General features: G+C 31.7%; 2 protein-coding genes across 2 annotated transcripts; one reads left to right on the top strand and one right to left on the bottom strand.

The window, feature by feature from the left end:
• Positions 1–1,046: 1,046 nt before the first annotated feature.
• On the top strand, positions 1,047–3,331 carry LOC149511332 (uncharacterized). The gene is made up of 3 exons (XM_089755198.1): positions 1,047–1,387; positions 2,522–2,721; positions 2,865–3,331. The coding sequence occupies exons 1-3, from the start codon at positions 1,298–1,300 to the stop codon at positions 3,115–3,117; spliced, it is 543 nt and encodes a 180-aa protein (XP_089611324.1). The 5' UTR covers positions 1,047–1,297; the 3' UTR covers positions 3,118–3,331.
• Positions 3,332–5,495: 2,164 nt separating this feature from the next.
• LOC149511331 (uncharacterized) lies at positions 5,496–7,005 on the bottom strand. Its single transcript, XM_089755197.1, has one exon. The coding sequence runs from the start codon at positions 6,528–6,530 to the stop codon at positions 5,604–5,606; it is 927 nt and encodes a 308-aa protein (XP_089611323.1). The 5' UTR covers positions 6,531–7,005; the 3' UTR covers positions 5,496–5,603.
• Between the last annotated feature and the right edge of the window lie 11,821 nt (positions 7,006–18,826).

Below are 18,826 nucleotides of genomic sequence, written 5' to 3'. Positions count from 1 at the left end.
ATATCGATTAAATTTAAATTATAAATAATTTTTTTAATAATTTTTTTACATTGATCTTCACATTAAATTTTAACAATCTATTAATTTAAATTTTTTATTTACTTATTTTTAATAAAAAAATATTATAAATTTCACTTATAAAAGTTTATGTAAATTTTTTCTTTAGAAATATGATTAAGCATGCAGTAGAAACTATCCAATCATCAGATTTTGTTGTGATCCAATTAATAAATATTTTTGCTACGTTTGGAGACTCAATGAAAGTATCTTCAAACAGTAATTCTATAATTATCTTGTAATCTTAAAAATTAATTTATGATACATAAATTTTTAATTTTAAATATCTTATTTTATTTTTAATTAATTTTTATTTTTAAATATAACTTAATATGTATATATCATTCTTCTAACTTCATTATAAAATTTAAAAATTTTATTGACAATAAAAAAATAATTTCTGTTTTACAACAGATCACAAAAATAAATACCAAAAGTCGGAATTAAAAGAAAAGCTATTGAATATTGGCACCCCTTATAAGAGCAGGAAAATAATGGATAATGTAAGAATCCATAAAGTCTTTATCAATTCATGATAGGCTAAAAAATAAAATAATCATGATACATTAAAACTTAAACTTAGAATTAAAATTTTTATTTAATTAATTTATGAATTTATTTTAAAAAATAACATTCAACAAAATAAAATTTAATAAAAAAAACTAAAATTTAGTAAATCTCTGCATTTTCAAAAATGTCTTTAGTTTTTATTAATTTTTTTAATATCAACTTAAAAACTTGCTATGTTTCCATCCCAAATTAAATACTATTATAAAATGATACGCTTTCCATTCTGCTGCTATTTGCATTTATTTTAGTGGATAAACAAAGGGTCAAAATCATATCTTTAACCAAAATTCGGGTAAACCAAAACTCGAAAGAGCAAAGTAGCACGCACCCAGAAAGAAAAAAAAAATAGAAGAAAAAATAACAGCGTTTGTCGTTTCCTAGGTACTTCTCGTTATAGAGAGAGAATCTAGGTTCCTTTGTATACCTTTGCCTAATTAATTACGTTCTCGAGAGGTAAAATCACGCCACCATAAACTAAACCTCCCAATTAAAAGCGTGCATTTAGATCGCCACCGTTCTATAATTCACTATTATTACCACTTGTTTGTTTCTGCTTCTCTCTAACGCTTTTGCTTACTTTTTTTTTTCTCTCTTTTGCTTTTCTGGGTTATTACCTCTCAATAGTTTTGCTTTTGCTTTTGCTTTGTGGTTCTTTTTGTTTGTTTAAGCTATGGCTTCAACGTTGTTACTGGCTTTGGTTTTCGTGATTGATCTGATTGCTTTTGCACTTGCTGTTGCTGCTGAGCAAAGAAGAAGTACTGTGAGTTTTCTTCTCCTTATATTACTAAACTGCCCTTTTGTTTCTTTCCTTTTTAGTATATTCTTTTACTAACCTGCTTTGATATGCTAATTTCCAGAAGGTTGGTTAATTGAATTTGTTTAAGATTTTCTGAGTTGGGTTTTTTATTTCATGTTGAAAGTTTAGGCCTTTTTCTTATTGTAAGTGGAAAGTTTTGCCTTTTTGGTTCCTTGCTTTGTAAAACCCAATTTTTTGCTACAATTCTCTGCTAGATCTAGAATGAATCGGCTTTAGCTGTTGGTAAGGTAATGGTTTTTGTGTTAAAGTCCCATTTTTCAACGAGTACAAACTGAAAAAGAAGCTAGAAATACATTTGGGTGCAAACTTTTTGGCTAAAAAGATGGTTTAACAAAATTTAGCTGTATGTTTAAGGAGTCTTATATCTAAAGTACTAAAGCGGGAAGATTTCTTTTGCTGCAGTTGTTATGGACAAGCTTGTTGTATTTATGATAAAGGAATATCCAAATGTAGGAAAACGCTATAGGAAACAGCTGAGAACATTTTCTAACTTTAATATCATTTTAGATGCGATTTTACTGCAAGAATGGCTTAATTAGAACTCCAAGCCAAGTGCAGAAAGGACTCAATACATTTTGATCCCAAATTTAGTACGCTTGCATTCTGTTATTGTCATGGAACTAGGTGATTGCATTGAAAATTTCTCTTTTTTACTTTTCTTTATAGATGAGATTTGAGTAGGGCAGCTGCTGGTGGTAAGATCATAGGATATGCTTAACAGCAGCAGAAATGTTTGGTAAAGTTACAAATGGTGTATCTTACAAAAATATTAGTTTACATGTTGCTTATATCTGGATTATTGATAAATTAGTGCTTCTTTTATTGGTTAATCTTTGATGATTAAATTTGCAAGCGTTGTTCCCTGTGTTGCTTTCCTGCTATTGAGATTGAGAAAAATAGGAGTTTGTAATAGGAAAGGGTATTGGTATTACAGAGGTTTTTGTTTGAAGGAATTGATTGTAGAATCAGTGTGACATTTTACCTGGATGAACCTTGAGTGTAACAATTTCCCACTGTATATGGAAGGAACTGGTTTATTAGAGTCTAACAGGGCATTCCATCATTCTCTGTGTGCAGGCCACTGTTGGCAAAGATGGGACAGAAAGCTATTGTGTTTATGATAAGGACATTGCAACTGGCTTGGGTGTGGGTTCATTCCTGTTCCTTCTGCTTAGTCAGATGCTAATAATGGTAGCAAGCCGATGCTTATGCTGTGGGAAGGCCATGAAACCAAGCGGATCTAGAACATGGGCGATTGTCCTATTTATCACTTGCTGGTATATTTCTAGTTTAAACAATAATTTAAATGATCTTATTGTCATGGTCAAGAATTGTCTTTGAGCAATCCAGTCAAGGACAGCTTTTTGGTGCTATCTGTTAGTTTCCCTATTATCCAATGATGCGTTGCATGGTATTTCAGGGTCTTCTTTTTCATTGCGGAGGTATGCTTGCTGGCGGGATCAGTGCGGAATGCTTATCACACCAAGTACAAGCGTCTGTTAAATGATCCCCCATCATGCGCAACATTGAGAAAGGGTGTCTTTGGGGCTGGGGCTGCATTCATTTTCCTAACAGCCATAGTGTCCGAGCTTTACTATGTTAGTTACTCCAAGGCTAATGTTGGACAGGCCAACTACGGCAGAGACACTGGTGTGAGGATGGGAAACCTATAGATGAGTATGGTAAGAGATGTTAAAGAGAAACATTCTAATTTGTAATTGAATGTTAATTAAACTTAATGTTTTTGATGTACACGACTTTGGTGATAGTGTGTGTGTGATTGAGTATACGTTTATCTTAAAGCATGGACATGGAATTTTGTGCATTCCACTTTATAGGTTTGTACCTTAGCATTGTTTATTAAGGTTCGAGTAGTTCCTTTTTGAATATGTTGGTCATTAGATTACTGATACATTTAACAATGTCTATTTCAGTAATACTATTACCTATGGAAACCTTTAAGAGGTTTTTATTTTTTTTATTTTTTGGTTTCCATCCCCTACTGGCTCTTGAAAGGTAAATGTCAAACGGCTGCCCTACAAGGACAGAGCCAATAGTTGGTTTTCTGATGAATGAATTGGATTCAAATACAAAGACAAATGGAGAAAACGGAGACTTGATTAGGATTAATACAACTAGTGTCCGCATTTTTGAGAAATAATTTTTCAGAGGATATATGAGGTAACAAAAATACACGAAAAATACTTTTTTGTAATTTAAAAGTGTGATATGAAGAGTTGCTTATTTGACCAATCATGAAATTGTCTCCTTTTTATATTTTGATAAAGACATCTGATAAATTTCTCGTCGGATTGCTTAAGCTTGTAATAGTTTTAGAAAAAACCAAGTTTTAAGCGTTCTAGAAAATCATAATTATATTTGGAGCAATTTTCAGGCCAGGGAAATGTTGGTTAAATGAACCTGTTTCGCATGACTTGAGGCCTGAAGTCCAGTAAAGTGAAACCTCGTCACAAAACCGAGGCCTAAATCCTTTTTCATAGTGATTTGGTTTCGGGTTTACTCTCTTCTTGAAAAATAGAAAGAAAGAAAAATAAAACAGAAGTTCTGATGTTAATTGTTTCTGTTTGTCTCATGAACAACGTGAAGGATAATGGAATACAGAAGACTAGAATACTACTTAACACAAGTTTCATACATTGATATACTTCCAGAAATGAACAAGCAAGCAATGAGATCATTCCTCAATTCCCAAATTCTCTGTTGTCTTTCAAGAAGAAAGTTGTCGGTTTAGTCATTGGTACTCTTCTACCTCTTTCACATTCTGATGATAGCCACGACCCAACAGTTTCCCTAGTGTAGCTCAAGCTTCTACTCAAGTGTGTTTTACAGCTCCTCATCAGGACCAAATTAAAAAATGTGACGAATAACTCATGCAAAACATATGCAAAAAGGAGTGAAATTCATTTTGCTGTTTCCGCGGCTGCTACTACATGTCCCCACAAAGCACTCGAAACATCCTTGCCAGAGGCAGAGCAGTACCACTTTTTCCCGAGTGTTTAAGCCGTAAGAGCTGCTTGAATTTCCTAGAAATGTTTCAAGTTTTTGAGAGAACAAGTCTCTATCCCTTCTTGTAACATCAGTCAGTTCAATCTTATCATTTCAATGGGAGCCATATAATCAAACGGCCTTATGATCAGTTGTTTGATGCATTTGTTACCCTGTGAAACGACAGGCCTTCCACAAGTAGGGTACAGTTATTCAAGCATTTCCATCATGAAATTTCGTACCCAAATAACAGAAAGGGCAAAACAAAGAATCTTTTTAAAACAAGAAGTGCGACAATTTAAGTAATCAACCTTCGTTTAACATGGCTAAGCCAATAGATAAACTCAATTTAAGGAAGTCGATGCTATGAAACAAATTAAGAAACAAAGCGTAGAAAGTGTGGCCAAATATGCACTTGCTCTGGATCTGAACTGATCAGAGGATGAGAAAAGACCATTTTGGAACAAAGATTTTGGTGCCTAATAAACTACTAATAAACATCAATTAAATCTCGAAGCACACTGTTTAGACCAGCCAGAAGAGAAAACTAATGCAGGAAAAAAAAAAAAAACCTACTTTACAACCAGAATGCGTGTCAGGACAAGGAAAAGAGAATGATTCTCAACAAGTGGTCATAAATTATGAAGAAACGAATCTACGTAAATATTACTACTAGCATTCAGATATCCGAAAATATGCATGTACACAAGAATCTTCCATCACATCCAGTTTACTCAGTATAGCTGGAAGAGACCCTATTTCTGAACTCTTCATATATGATATATCCCATCACATCTCCCTCTTATACCATTCATAAAATGAACAAGCCTAACCTAACATACAAATTCATATTCTTGCATTATATAAGAGAAGGAGAGTAGAAAATGTAAACCTTCACCCTGAAGCCGAATCTGAAAACTGACAGCTTCTAACAGTCTACGTCTCATTTTGAACACTTGAAAGGGAAAACTATACGTATTAATAATCAATCTGAGAAAGGGAAAAAAATAACAAAAGGGGGGATTCTAACAGAGACTGACAAATATTTTAAAGAAAGAGAAAAAAAAATTGAACCGTCCTTCATTAGATGGGAACACCCAAATCAAGAAAAGAGCTATAGACAACGGATATATGGTTAAAAGAACTTAATTCTTCATGGTTTGATCTCAGAATCATCCCATGGCATGTTGAGATCGGTAGAGACAAGTGCATCAATATCATCCCAATTCCAGTCGTTTGCCATGTCCATTCCACTGCTTGTTATAGGTACTTGCCACGTCTGTGTAACAGTGCCACTTGTGGAGGGCATGATGATGCTGGCGATGGTTGGATCCTCCATCGTTTCTCCAGTGTAGTTATAGATACTTGAAGATTTAAATGGGGTTGATATTGAAGATGGGGCTGTGTCAAACGAACTTGAGCTTGAACTTGAAAATGGAAATTTTAAGCCTTGGGTTCGAGGCAAAGACAGGGTTGAACCCAGGAACAAGCCATTGCTTGTGCTGAAACTTTTGCTGTCCAAGTTGCTGCAATTGATAGAATTCTGCTGCAACAATGAAGATGATGGACGACTCAGCGCCTGAAATTGCATATTCGATATGTACTTTTGATCAGATAGTGGAAGCTGATGATCCTGCCCTTGTTGCTGCGGTCGAATTGCCATAAAGGTATTGAGCCTATTGTTAACACCAGAGGTTGTGGAGCTTTTGATGGCAGTACCGGTTGTGCTAGTGCTAGCAGGGGTGGCGGCGGCTGTCTTGCCATTTAATGTCTTAAGCCGCTTGTTTTTGCGCCCTCCACCAACAGGAACATTGCGAAGAGTACCACCTTTAGTCCAGTGCCTTTTACAAGTCTTGCAGAAATGCCTAGGCTGTGACTTGTTATAGTTGTTGTAGTAACAAAACTTTGTATTTGTAGAATCACACCTTGGACACTTCAATGGCTCTGATTGCTGCTGCTGGTTTTGTGGATGTTGCCTCTTCACTGGTGAAGCTTTTGGTAGCTCCAGAGTTTGAGCCTGCAACAGAGATTGGCTCCAGCCAAGACCATCACTAGAAACCTGTTTAGAACTCAATCCCATATCTCTATATCTACTTCAGAAACTCTCTAACTACCGCAAGCAAGAGTGATATGAGAAGCAAACTTCTCTTCTATGATGATTGATCAGGTTTAAACCCTATAAAATTCTAGCCTTTGGATCGAGGTGCAAGAAGAGAGATCAAACTGAAGAAAAGCAGGATGATTAGATTCTTCCTTATAAGCCAAACAGTATGACGTTTTGAAGAAATTGGATATTGGAGGGTGCTTAAGTGCAAGGAAATTCCCTGGAAGGTGATGAGAAGTGAGCATGCTTTGAGCCTCTCTATCTTTAATCTAAAGCTATGTATCTCTATTTGCCAGCCAACTAACTATATATATGCAAAGGCAACAATAATATTAATAAAATGAAAGTGAGAATAAGATCAAAAATCAAAATTACTTGAAAGTAAGAGAGATTTGGTTGAGAAGTGTTTGGGGTTGGGTTCTTTCAACTTTGATATATTAGCATTAATCCTCTTGCCTCTGCCAAACAATTTTATAGTGCAAAAAATGAAGAGAGTGGAATTCCTTAGCCCTGAAGGTGATGGTGGGTTGGTGACACGTGGCATTGCCAGGACCGTCAATAGTGGGGTGATTGTATGGGCTGTAAAGAGAACGTACGTAGAGCTCGTGCTATACTATAATAAGTAACATTAAACTAATTAAGCTATGAATATAGAAAGTTGCAATGCGGAATGTTAATCTTAACATGTCATGCATATATATATATATATATATATATATCCACTCAATCATGTTACATATCTCCTCCATATTATCCTCTTTCATCTTCAATTTTTTAAAATAATTATATGGATTTATTATTAAATTAAATACTCATTTACGATATTTTTTTTAAATAACGAGATAAAAATGGGATCTCGGCATTAATAATTAATGCAATAATTTTGAAGTTATAAAAGAGTTGGCATCACATGATACTTGTAGGTGATACACTAGAGGTTGTGATGATCCTATGCCCCTATGCAATGTGATTACATGTTACAAATTAGTGTTGGGAGATCAGTGCTACTTATGCGCGTGTAGGCTCGGCCATATGTGTGAAATGATCGGCTCGAAGTTGGGTCCAGAAATTGGCTAAATTATTGCTAGCAAGAGCAGGCATGATCTATGGCAATCCTTTTCTGTTATTTTTCAAACAAAAAATGATGTAGAAATTAATCTGATGCGCCATTGCTATATATATGCTTGCTAGGGTCCATTTGGTGTCAAATTAGCAGTCACCGGCCATGAAATTGACTTAATTTTTTTTCTTTTCTCTAACATGGCAGAAGAAGCAAAGAAATCTAAAATCAATCACTCATTTCATTTCTGTTCCGCAAATAATGAACACACCAAGTGGAAGAGCAAAAACTTTAACACCCTGAAGAAAATAGGATTCCTTTAATCTGCAAACACCAACAGTCTCCGATTTAATAGAAGATATATGTAGCTATTCTACAAAGCATCTTAATTTTAGTAAACATAAGATTTGATTCTGTCTATGACTATAAGCAACATATTTTTGTTTGAAAGAGATGGCAAGCAATAAGAAATAGAACTTAGCTACTATATTTTTTGTCTGATATGTTAATGAGAGAATATATGACTAATAGTCATATGATTTATTGATAAATTGTTAAATTTTTAATTTTAATCATTAAAATTTATCTGTAATACCAAAAAAAAAAATTATATATATATATGTACAACAAACTATAAAATCTTTCGAATTGGTTGCAAAATATTCAAAAGTTTGAGAACCAAAATAATAATTGTGAGGGAAGTTCATCAATGATTCGAATAAATTTGACATGGTAAAAGTTCACAGTTTACCTCCATGAAAGACTGATCAAAATAAGAGAGAATTATTCGTGCAAGTTAGCCGTCGCACAAAATTGAACCGTGGAAGCCACGTGCAAATAATTAAGTCACGAGTGAAGCATAAGTTTTGATTTTAAACAAATCTAGTATCTTAATTTCTTACATGTTAATCTAAGGGGAATGTGAATGCAAATCAAACTTTGGTCGGTTAGTTAGGTAAAGTTGATTGTATGGGCATTTTCAACACTTTCAAATGGACAAAATATGCAGAACATCTGCCGCATAATTTAGAAAGCGACTAAGCAAGTTTAGCTTCATGATCAAACTTAAACTAATTAATAATTTAATCACAAACAGTCTAACTTGTCGACCTAAGAGGTTAATAGCTCATCATTCCACCATCGGTGCTTCACATTTAAAAAATTCTTTCTAATCTAATCAAATGAAGAGCATGGCAAATAAACAAGTAGTCACAGCAGCCCATTCTTTTTTGTTTGAATTTTGATCATTAAAAGTAAAGGTCGATGTTTGTGTTGAGCTGTTCTGCTAGGGAAATCAGCAAAAAAGAGAAAAAAACAAGGGTTAAGACAAAGGTTGGGAGCGATCTTAATATTTATACTCTGACGCTCAAGTGAAAAATCAACCAAAAAAAATAGGAAGGAAAATAGAAAAGTATGAGAGAATTGGATTGAATGATACTTGAGTGTCTCTATTTATGGTTGAAGGATAAGGGATTCTGGACAATCTAAACTGTCTAGGATCAATCTTGTGATTAGGGGTAACCTGAAAGACCGAGCTGATCAGGACACTAATTACGATAGTCCTAGCATTGTATTATATTAAAAAAATTCTTTTTAATATAATCAAATGAAGAGCATGGCATATAATAAAGTAGTCATAGCAGCCTTTTTTTATTTGAATTTATCAAAATTTGAATTTTGATAATTAAACATAAGAGTAAGCATTTTATTATTACGTCAAGAGATTGTTGGCACCCATTTTTAAAGTATAATTAACATTAACATTAATCACTAATGTTAATGTGAGATATAATGATCCAGGGGACGTGGACGAAACTTACATGTTGGAACATCATGGGTGATGGGACCTCCCTTGCTGGACCACTGGAGCAATTGATGATGAAGTCCTGGTTGGAACTTGAATATGGCGGTGTTCAAAGGTTGGTGCAAATTTGTTGAGAATTGAATTCACTTAGAATATTCACTGGAAAAAATGAAAACAAGATGCTGAAGCATGATGGAACAGTGACCCATTAGCAGCCGTGTTTATAATCATGAACAAAGAAGTCAACACACAGCCTTAAGGGCCAAATTTTGACAACCCCCTCTCCCCAATGAAAATTTTTGGTTATCGAGATGTAAAAATCAAGAAATCGTGTTGTCCAATATCAGGAAATAGTTGGAAAGTGATGCAGGATCGAGAATCATGAAGTTTCTCATGAGAGATTATTTGTGATAATATAGAAAAATTTTGTTTGATGCTTTTAAAAAAAATATGCATGAATCATTTTTTTTATAATGCATAGATTTATAAATCTATGGTTAAATATAAATTAAAAAAAAAGTTACCACAAATCTTTTTGTATTTAGGTGTGATTGATCATCTGATTAAATTTATCTTATTTAAAAAGAAGTCTCAAGATTAACTTAGGTATTTTTAAATAGTAGATTCTGATCTACGAAATCAAATATGTTATTCGAGAATATATTTAAGCGTGAGGAAAGTTATAGCACATTCCCAGCGCTTATCCAAAAGATAGTATTAGTTTAATTCTAAATTATCCAAGCTTTAAATGTGTTTGTAATTTACCAACATATTTAATATTAAAAATTAATTCTAAAATTATCTCAACAGTTTAATAGTAATTTAAGATAATTCTTTCATCTCAAGAATATTCACGGGGATTAAGGTCTTACTATGAAGAGGCTCTATCATCGAATTTATTAATGTATTTTATTCAAAAAAATTAGTAAAGTCTTCTAATAGTTTGATAGGATTTACTTTGAGACAAATTTTTCAATAGTTTGATAAATTTTTATTTAAAAATATTTATAAAAATTTTACTCTTTTTGAGAAAATTCATTAAATCTCCCAATAATTTGGTAAGACTTAATTTAAGAAGCAATTCTCCAATAGCTTGGAGGATAAAAATTATTTTTTATCTTTTTGAAATTTATTTATAGAATTTGTCAATAATTTAGTGGATTCCATAAATTTATCTAAAAATATTATAATATTTTTCCAAAAAAAATAATTTTTACAGAAAAGGATTTTTTAATTATTTTGTATTTTTTTAGCAAAATAATTCTTGTAAAATATTTAATAAATAACAAATTACTCAATAAAATAAATAATAAAAACCATCAAATAAATAAATAAATAAAACTTAAAATAAGCTTAAAATAAAAAATAAAATTAAAATAGAAAAAAAAAGCTTACGATCGGGTCAGGTCAAGTCAAACCACGGATGGCCCGCGGATCCCAGTTGGGTTACCTACGGATCTAGGCTTAGTAAAACAATGTTGTTTTGGAGACATATAAAAGCCAAGTTTTGCATTTTCTCTTCTGAAGTCCAGTGCCCTCTCTCTTTCTAACCCTTAAAACACTTTAGCTTTTCTCTAAAAAAGTTAGGAGCTTCAATCGAAAACTGAGAAAACCTATTGGTTTTTGAAAAATGGTAGAAATCTAGTTGAAAAACCCAAACTTCACTGGAAAATTTTATCGAAAAATTCAAATATTCATCCCAAACCCAGTTTTTTCTAGAAAAAAAGCAAAAAATTCTTAGATTCTCCATATTCATTTAGAAACTTACCCGAATGTTAATCCTAACCTAAAAACCAAATATAAACCTTAAAACTTCAAATCGAACCTAGAATTCCCTAAAATCAATATCCCAAAAATTTCCTACTACCCAAAAAATTTTTCAGAACACCAAGTTCACCCCTTCTCCAAAAAATCAGCCATGTCTGTTCTTTGAAATTTGAGTATAATTTGTAGGTATCCTTAGAAGAATCTTTAGGAAATAGACAAAACCAATCCATGCTTGAATATTGGGATTAGGTTCTATCTGAGCATGATTTAGGGCTTAGGTTTTTGCTGATTTGTCTGTATTGAGCTAAAAAACCTCTGATTTGATTCTGAATTAAAATCCCTTTGACCAGATGATTGAATTCAACTAATTCCCATTTCAATTCCATATTCTATCATCGGTTAAAAAGGAAAGAAAGAAATAAAATAATAATAATAATAATAATAATAATAATAATTATAATATGATATAATAATATACAATATACTATATTATAATACTACCATACTATAATAATAATAATAATAATAATAATATAACATACTATACTATAGTAATAATAATAACAAATAATAATATTAATAATAAAAATTAATGAAAATCGATATCGATTGAACCCGAACACAGATGGGTGTTTACAGTTACCCCTCTTTGTATATTCCTGTTAGACAAGAATGATGCAAAGACCTAAACACCTACTCTATTCCAATTCAAAAACAAGAGTTAAATCAATAAGTAGAAATGGTCGAGACTAAGCTGTAAGTAAAAAAAAAATGATTCAGATTGAGCTAAGATCAAATAGATTATCGAGATTGAATTGCAAAAAATAAAATAAAATGATCTAGTCTGAGCCGAGATCCAAACATGTGATTGGGACTGAACTGCAGGTTTGAAAAATAAAATCATCTCGACTGAGTCGAGATCAAAACAAGTGATCGGGACTAAGCCATAACTCACGAAAATGATCTAGATTGAGTCAAAATCAAACGACTGGGATTGAACCGCATGTCTAGAAAATGATCTGGACTAAGCCAAGATCGGATGATCGGGACGAAATCATAAGCCTGAAAAATAATTTGGACTGAGTTAAGATTGGATGATCGGGACGGAATCACAAGTCTGAAAAATGATCAAGACTGAGCCAAGATCAGATGACAGGGATAGAGCCACAAGTCTGAAAAATGATTTGAATGTAGCTAAGATCAGTTGATCAAAACCAAACCATAAGTCTGAAAAAGGATCGGAACGAAACCATAAGTTTGAAAAAGATCTGCACTGAGCTAAGATCAGATGACCAAGATGAAACTACAAGTTTGGAAAACAATCTGGAATAAGCTAAGATCGGATAACCAAGATGAAACCATAAGTCTAAAAAATGATCTGAACTGAGCCAAAATCGAATGATTGGGATGGAACCACAAGTCTGAAAAATGATCTAGACCAAGCTATGACCGAGATGAAACCATGAGTCTAAAAAATAATTTGGACTGACCGGAACAAAATCACTAGTTTAAAAAATGATATGGATTGAGCCAAGATTGGATGATCGAGACGGAACCAAAAGTCTAAAAAAAACTAGATTAAGCCAATATCAAATGACCGAGACGAAACCACAAGTTTGAAAAATATAAAATTTAAAATTTCAGCTTAAAATTCAAATATTCACAATTTAGAAATTCAAAGATTTATAAGGTTTCGAAACAGAAGTTGAAAGATCCCAATATTCTAGGTTTTGCAAAAAAATTGCAAAAGTTCAAGATTCACAAAAGTTTTCAAATTTGCAAGAATGATCCCAATATTCCAGGTTTCGTAAAAAAATCGCAAAAGTTCAAGATTCGTAAAAGTTTTCAGATTCACAAAAATGAAAGATTCGTAAAAGTTTTCAATTTCACAGAGGTCCTAGATTCAAAAAGGTTTTCAAATTCGCAAGTCTAAAAAAAACTAGATTGAGCCAATATCAAATGACCGAGATGAAACCACAAGTTTGAAAAATATAAAATTTAAAATTTCAGCTTAAAATTCAAATATTCACAATTTAGAAATTCAAAGATTTATAAGGTTTCGAAACAGAAGTTGAAAGATCCCAATATTCTAGGTTTTGCAAAAAAATTACAAAAGTTCAAGATTCACAAAAGTTTTCAAATTTGCAAGAATGATCCCAATATTCCAAGTTTCGTAAAAAAATCGCAAAAGTTTAAGATTCGTAAAAGTTTTCAGATTCACAAAAATGGAAGATTCACAAAATTTTCATTTTCACAGAGGTCCTAGATTAAAAAAAGTTTTCAAATTCGCAAGAATGAAAGATTCTGAAAATTTCAAGTTTTGCAGAGGTCCTAAATTTGTAAAAGTTTTTAGATCCACAAGGATTTTTAGATTCGCAAGAATGGAAGATTCATCAAATTCCAAATTTCTTAGAGGTTCTAGATTCACAAAGGTTTCATAACAAACTTAAAAGAGTAAAAAAGATAAAGTGACCAAGACTGAATCAAGGTTAAAGATAAACAATTGAGATCAAACCGTGAGTCAAAAAATTTATTTAGATCAAATCGAGATCGAGATAAGTGATAATGCAACGATGCAAATGTATGTCCTATCTAAGATGCAAATGTAGATACAATGTAAACAAATTGTATATAGTGCAAATGTCATCAATGTCATGAAGTCTCAATTGTGATAACAAAGTTTTCAAGACTTCATCATTCTTTTTTATCTTTTTAGTATTAAAAATCTCAGAACAAGTTCTGTCAATTGATCCATATCATTCTCCTCATATGGTTATAACTCATAAGTCATGTCAACCAATCTATCACTAAATTCATCACTAGGTCACTTTGTTTGCCCCATTTTAAATCATTTTCTTATGCTTCTTTCACTTTTTTTATCTTGAATTTCTTTCAAAAGAATGGAACACTCTATGCGAACATTTTCATTCATTTATTTCCCATCATTCAAATCAGTGACAGACATGATACGTTTTCTTTTTTCATTTAGGATTTACATTTGGTAAATGATGAGAAAAATAAGTCTTTATTATCAAAAAGCAATATAATCAATAACAAATCAAAAGTGAATAAAGGTAAAGTGTTTTCACTATTCAAACAAGATATCAGTATATGAAAATAATGATTGTTCAGACAATTACGAACTCCAACTCAAGATTTTTTAAAAAAAAACACATTCCATCAGTATCTTCGATTTTTGAGCCAATTATCCTCATTCCTATTACCTTTATATGAAGTTATTTTTTTAAGTTTTCATATTTACTTAAACCATCCTTTCGAATTTTTAGTTTAAGTTTTTTTTTTTACTTTTTTTTTTCACGCTTCTTTCTCATTTTTGTTTTTCATTTCTTTATCCCCTTTGTCCATCAATGACACTTTGATCAAAGTCTCAAACAATCCAATAGCAAATCTGTCTTAATTTAATTCATGATTCTTCAAATTACGTATTTACATTTGATCAAAATAAACTTTTAAAAAATGTAATGTAGGCTATAATGCTGGATTATGAAAGAAAGGGATAAAATAGGCCCAAATTGTATCTGAAAGGTTATCAAACCAAGAACCATTTTTTCATATAGAGCACATTGGTATTTTGCTCCATTAATTTCTCATTCATTTTTTTCTTCTTTTTTTTTTTTTACTTTTTTTTTATTTTTTAAGAAAAACTCAAGCACAAAAGGGCTTTACCACTGAAATAAACAAACTTTTCAAACTTTACCACCAATGTGGGAGTGATCCTTAGTTAAGGTTTTTCAAAAAAAATTTTAAAATGCTTAAACATAGTAGTAAAGGATAAATTTTTTTTTAAAGATGGAAGAAAGATGGTTATTTCTCATCTCGAATATGAATACTCTTAATGAAGAAAATTTATTAATCAAGAGCAAATTTATGAATGAACAATTGTAAAGATCATATGTTACATCCTTCTTAAGATTCTTCACCAGATTTATCTCTTTTTTATTCAATAGTCCTAATGAATAAATAATTTTTATCTATCAATTAGATAATCATGAATGATATTTTCAAAATCAAATCTTGAATTATTGTCATGACTATTTGAACATTCATTATTTGGAATTAAAAAGAGGGTATGAGAAAAAGTATAAGAAGGTAAAAGTAAATAACGATGGTTCACACAAAAGAGAAAAGTTATAAAAATGCATTAAATCTATAACATTTATTAAAATGATAAAAAATAAAATGAAATCCAAATATATAAAAGAGATTCATATTCTCAAGAAGTCTTAAGATGCTAATCAGTTTCAATCAACCTTTCCAAAATCATGCCCTTGGGTGAATGGGCAATAGGTTACCACTGACATTAGATGTCGTGTTTTCACTGGTGTTGAAACTTATCAACCCTTCTTTAATAAAACTTTGCACCCTATGTTTTAAAGGGATATAATTTTTAATAGAATGACTAGTCGCTCCATAATGATAGTACAATGAATAGTGAAGTCATACCATTTGGGATAAAGAGGTTCAAGTTATTTTGTGAGAATAAGAGGAATCAAATGATTTTTGTAAAGCTCTTGGTACAATTTTATATAGCTTATGAGAATAAGATTAAATGTAGGCTTTTCCCAGTTTTGGAATTCTTACACACCACTTGTTAGGCTAGTTAGACAAACAGATTGCCTAGTTATGGATGGATGTGTAGTTGATTGGTAAGATGAAGTAGAAGCATGATGATGATTGTGGGATAGATTGGTTGAAGGTAGTTTTTGAATTATTGCCTGTCGAAACTCATAGTTTGATTTCATTTTTTTTTTTGGTATTTTCTTAACAGTAGAAGATTATCCCTCTTCCAATTTACTATTCTTGATTACATTTACAATTATCTCACCTAAAATCACTATGTTAGTAAAATTTTTAGTCGCATTTCCTATCATCTTCTCATAGTTTGGCGACTTTAAAGTGTTTACAAACAACACCGTTGTTTTTTTGTCTGTCAATGGTGGCTATACTTGAGTAACGATATCCCGTCATCTTTGAGCATACTCCTTAAAAAACTCAGATATTTTTTCTTTATACCTTGTAACGAAAGGCGATCAAAAACTATATCTATGATGTAATGGTATTGGTTGATGAAAGATCAAGTCAAATCCTTTCATGATTTTATGCGAGTCTTATTCAACTGAACATACTACCTTGCAGCAGATCCGATTAAGCTATCTTATAACACATGCATGAGCAACTTCTCATTGCTAGCATGTGCTGCCATCTTATGATAGTATATTATGATATGTGTAAGAAGACACTTAGTACTGTCATTCTTTTCAAATTCTAGCACTTTAAATTTTAAAGGGATTACAGCATCTAAGACCAAACAAAGGTTAACAGCATCCATAGAGCTAGAGAAATCAATGCCTTTCATAGCTTGTAATATTTCCTTAATCATGCTGATAGTTTGATCATTCTTAGAGTCTTCTGAAGGTACAACTGTTTACGATTTCACTTCTTCTTTTGTTTCATCCAGTTTAGGGATTTGAATAGGTTTAACTGTCTTTTTAATGAAAACAAGATTAATATAACTCTGAACACTCTTTTGAGTATAATTTAAGAATGTGGTCTATTATGGATAAAAATTTAGAGTGATCTGAATCTGATGTAGATCAAAACCTAAAGGATACGGTGACTCAGTATCTTCATGTAAGGTATCTTTTTCTATTGTTTTATCTTTATTTATCTTTTTTAAAACTTCAAAGATCTTATTTAGCTTCCTCTCAATTACTTCTTGAGCCGTTTTTAACCTTTTGAAGCAGTTTGCATCATCTTGATCCATCTTATTGGCTTTAGCCTGAATGTAATACTGATGCTGAGCTATCTTCGAACCTTGATTTTCATAATGTACAAATTTAAAATGATCTTTAAAGAACCCTCAAATTATGCATGAGAATGAATGCAAAAATAAAATGCATGAATGTAATAAAGAGAATTTACCACATAACAATTATTATCAAAGAAAATCTTTATTGAATTAAAAGTCAATTTTAACTAAATCCAACATTACATCCGTGAAAAGTATAAAACTACTGAAAAAAAAAACTTATAACTCGTCGATACTGGCTTTACACTTTATTGAGAAAATCTATTAATTTTTTACCATGTGTTCCCACAGTGGCACCTTTGCTTTCCATTTTTCAATCATTTCAACAATGTCTTTAGCTGTGTAAATAGTCACAATGATTCGATCAAGCAAAAACTTCAACTGGTTATGTTTCTTCACATATGCTTCTTTCATTTGCTCAGATTCTTTAGTCACAGCCCTCATTTGCATTCTGATTTCTACCATCTCTTCATTTAGCATCTGGATGTACCTTTATGCTTCAAGGAGCATTGTATCTTTTTCTTATAGTTTTACTTACAATTGTCTATTTTCTTACAAAAGTTGAGTCAATTCTTGTTTAATGAATGACTGTGTTGTATAAAGATCAATGCACAAACTCCTCCATCCATCCTTTTCTTGTTCCAATATTTGAACTTCCTTTTTTAGCTTTTTATTTGTAACCTTCAACTCTTCAAGCTCACTTTTAGACCAGTAAAGGGTTTTGCTTAGCTTTCCATGGATGTAACTAAGATTTTTCTTGTTAAAAATTATTTTATGGTAAATATTACTTAATGATGTAAAATAATATACAAAGACTAACATACAGGGTTAATATATAAAAAGAACAATACATAATCTTATAAATAAAACAAGCATCCAATCATGTATCTTATTTAGGATTTTTTAACACAGGGAAAGGCATGGCTCTACCTAGGTTTGGACCTTTAAGGTTAATTATATGTGGCTTGGATTACTTTTAGAAAGTTCCCAAATTGTTTCTTACATCATTATCCATCACAAACTAGTAAGGCACCTTAATCCTCACCCATCACAGGCTACAAGTGTAAATGGTTCAATTTGAGTGGAAATGTTTCACAGGCCCATGCAAAGACATGAAATCTCACAACAGCATAGATACTTCAATCCCTTCTAAGGGTAGAGCTCGGGTGGAGAGCTTTATGTTATACGCATGTAAATGAATAACATATATATACAATAAATAAATGAATAACTAAACAAATACAAGCAATGAAAGGAAACAGATAGGAAAAGGAGAAAATAATCCCAAATTTATTAAGCAAGGCTTGGATAATAAGGAATTATTTATTGGCTTGACTCTCAATATCCCTAGTAAAGTTGCCAAACTATCATAATGTATAGATCTGTGGACCTACTACTAGACATGGATTAAAAGGAGTCATCATCAATCCTTTTTACTTAGGTGTGATTGGTCACCTAATCAAATCTATCTCATTTAAAGATGAGTCTCAAGATTAACTTAGAAACTTTAAATAGTAGATTTTGATCTACGAAACTAGATTTTTGGTTCAAGAGTACGGTTACACGTAAGAAAGGTTATAGCACCCTCACAGCGCCCATCCAAAAGATGGTACCAGTTTGATTCCAAATTATCCAAGCCTTAAATGTGTTTGTAATTTATCAACATATTTAATATTAAAAATTAATCATAAAATTACCTCAATGGTTTGATAGTAATTTAAAATAATTATCTCACCTCATGAGTATTCATGGAGACTAGGGTTCTACCATAAAGAGGCTCCATCGTAGAATTTATTAATGTATTTTATTTA

Source organism: Durio zibethinus, chromosome 26 (assembly GCF_047325235.1).
Source record: "Durio zibethinus cultivar Kanyao isolate XHJ-2024 chromosome 26, ASM4732523v1, whole genome shotgun sequence".
NCBI classification, from domain to species: Eukaryota; Viridiplantae; Streptophyta; class Magnoliopsida; order Malvales; family Malvaceae; genus Durio; species Durio zibethinus.
The sequence above is the reverse complement of the archived record's forward strand: the minus strand, read 5'-3'. Positions and strand labels throughout refer to the sequence as shown.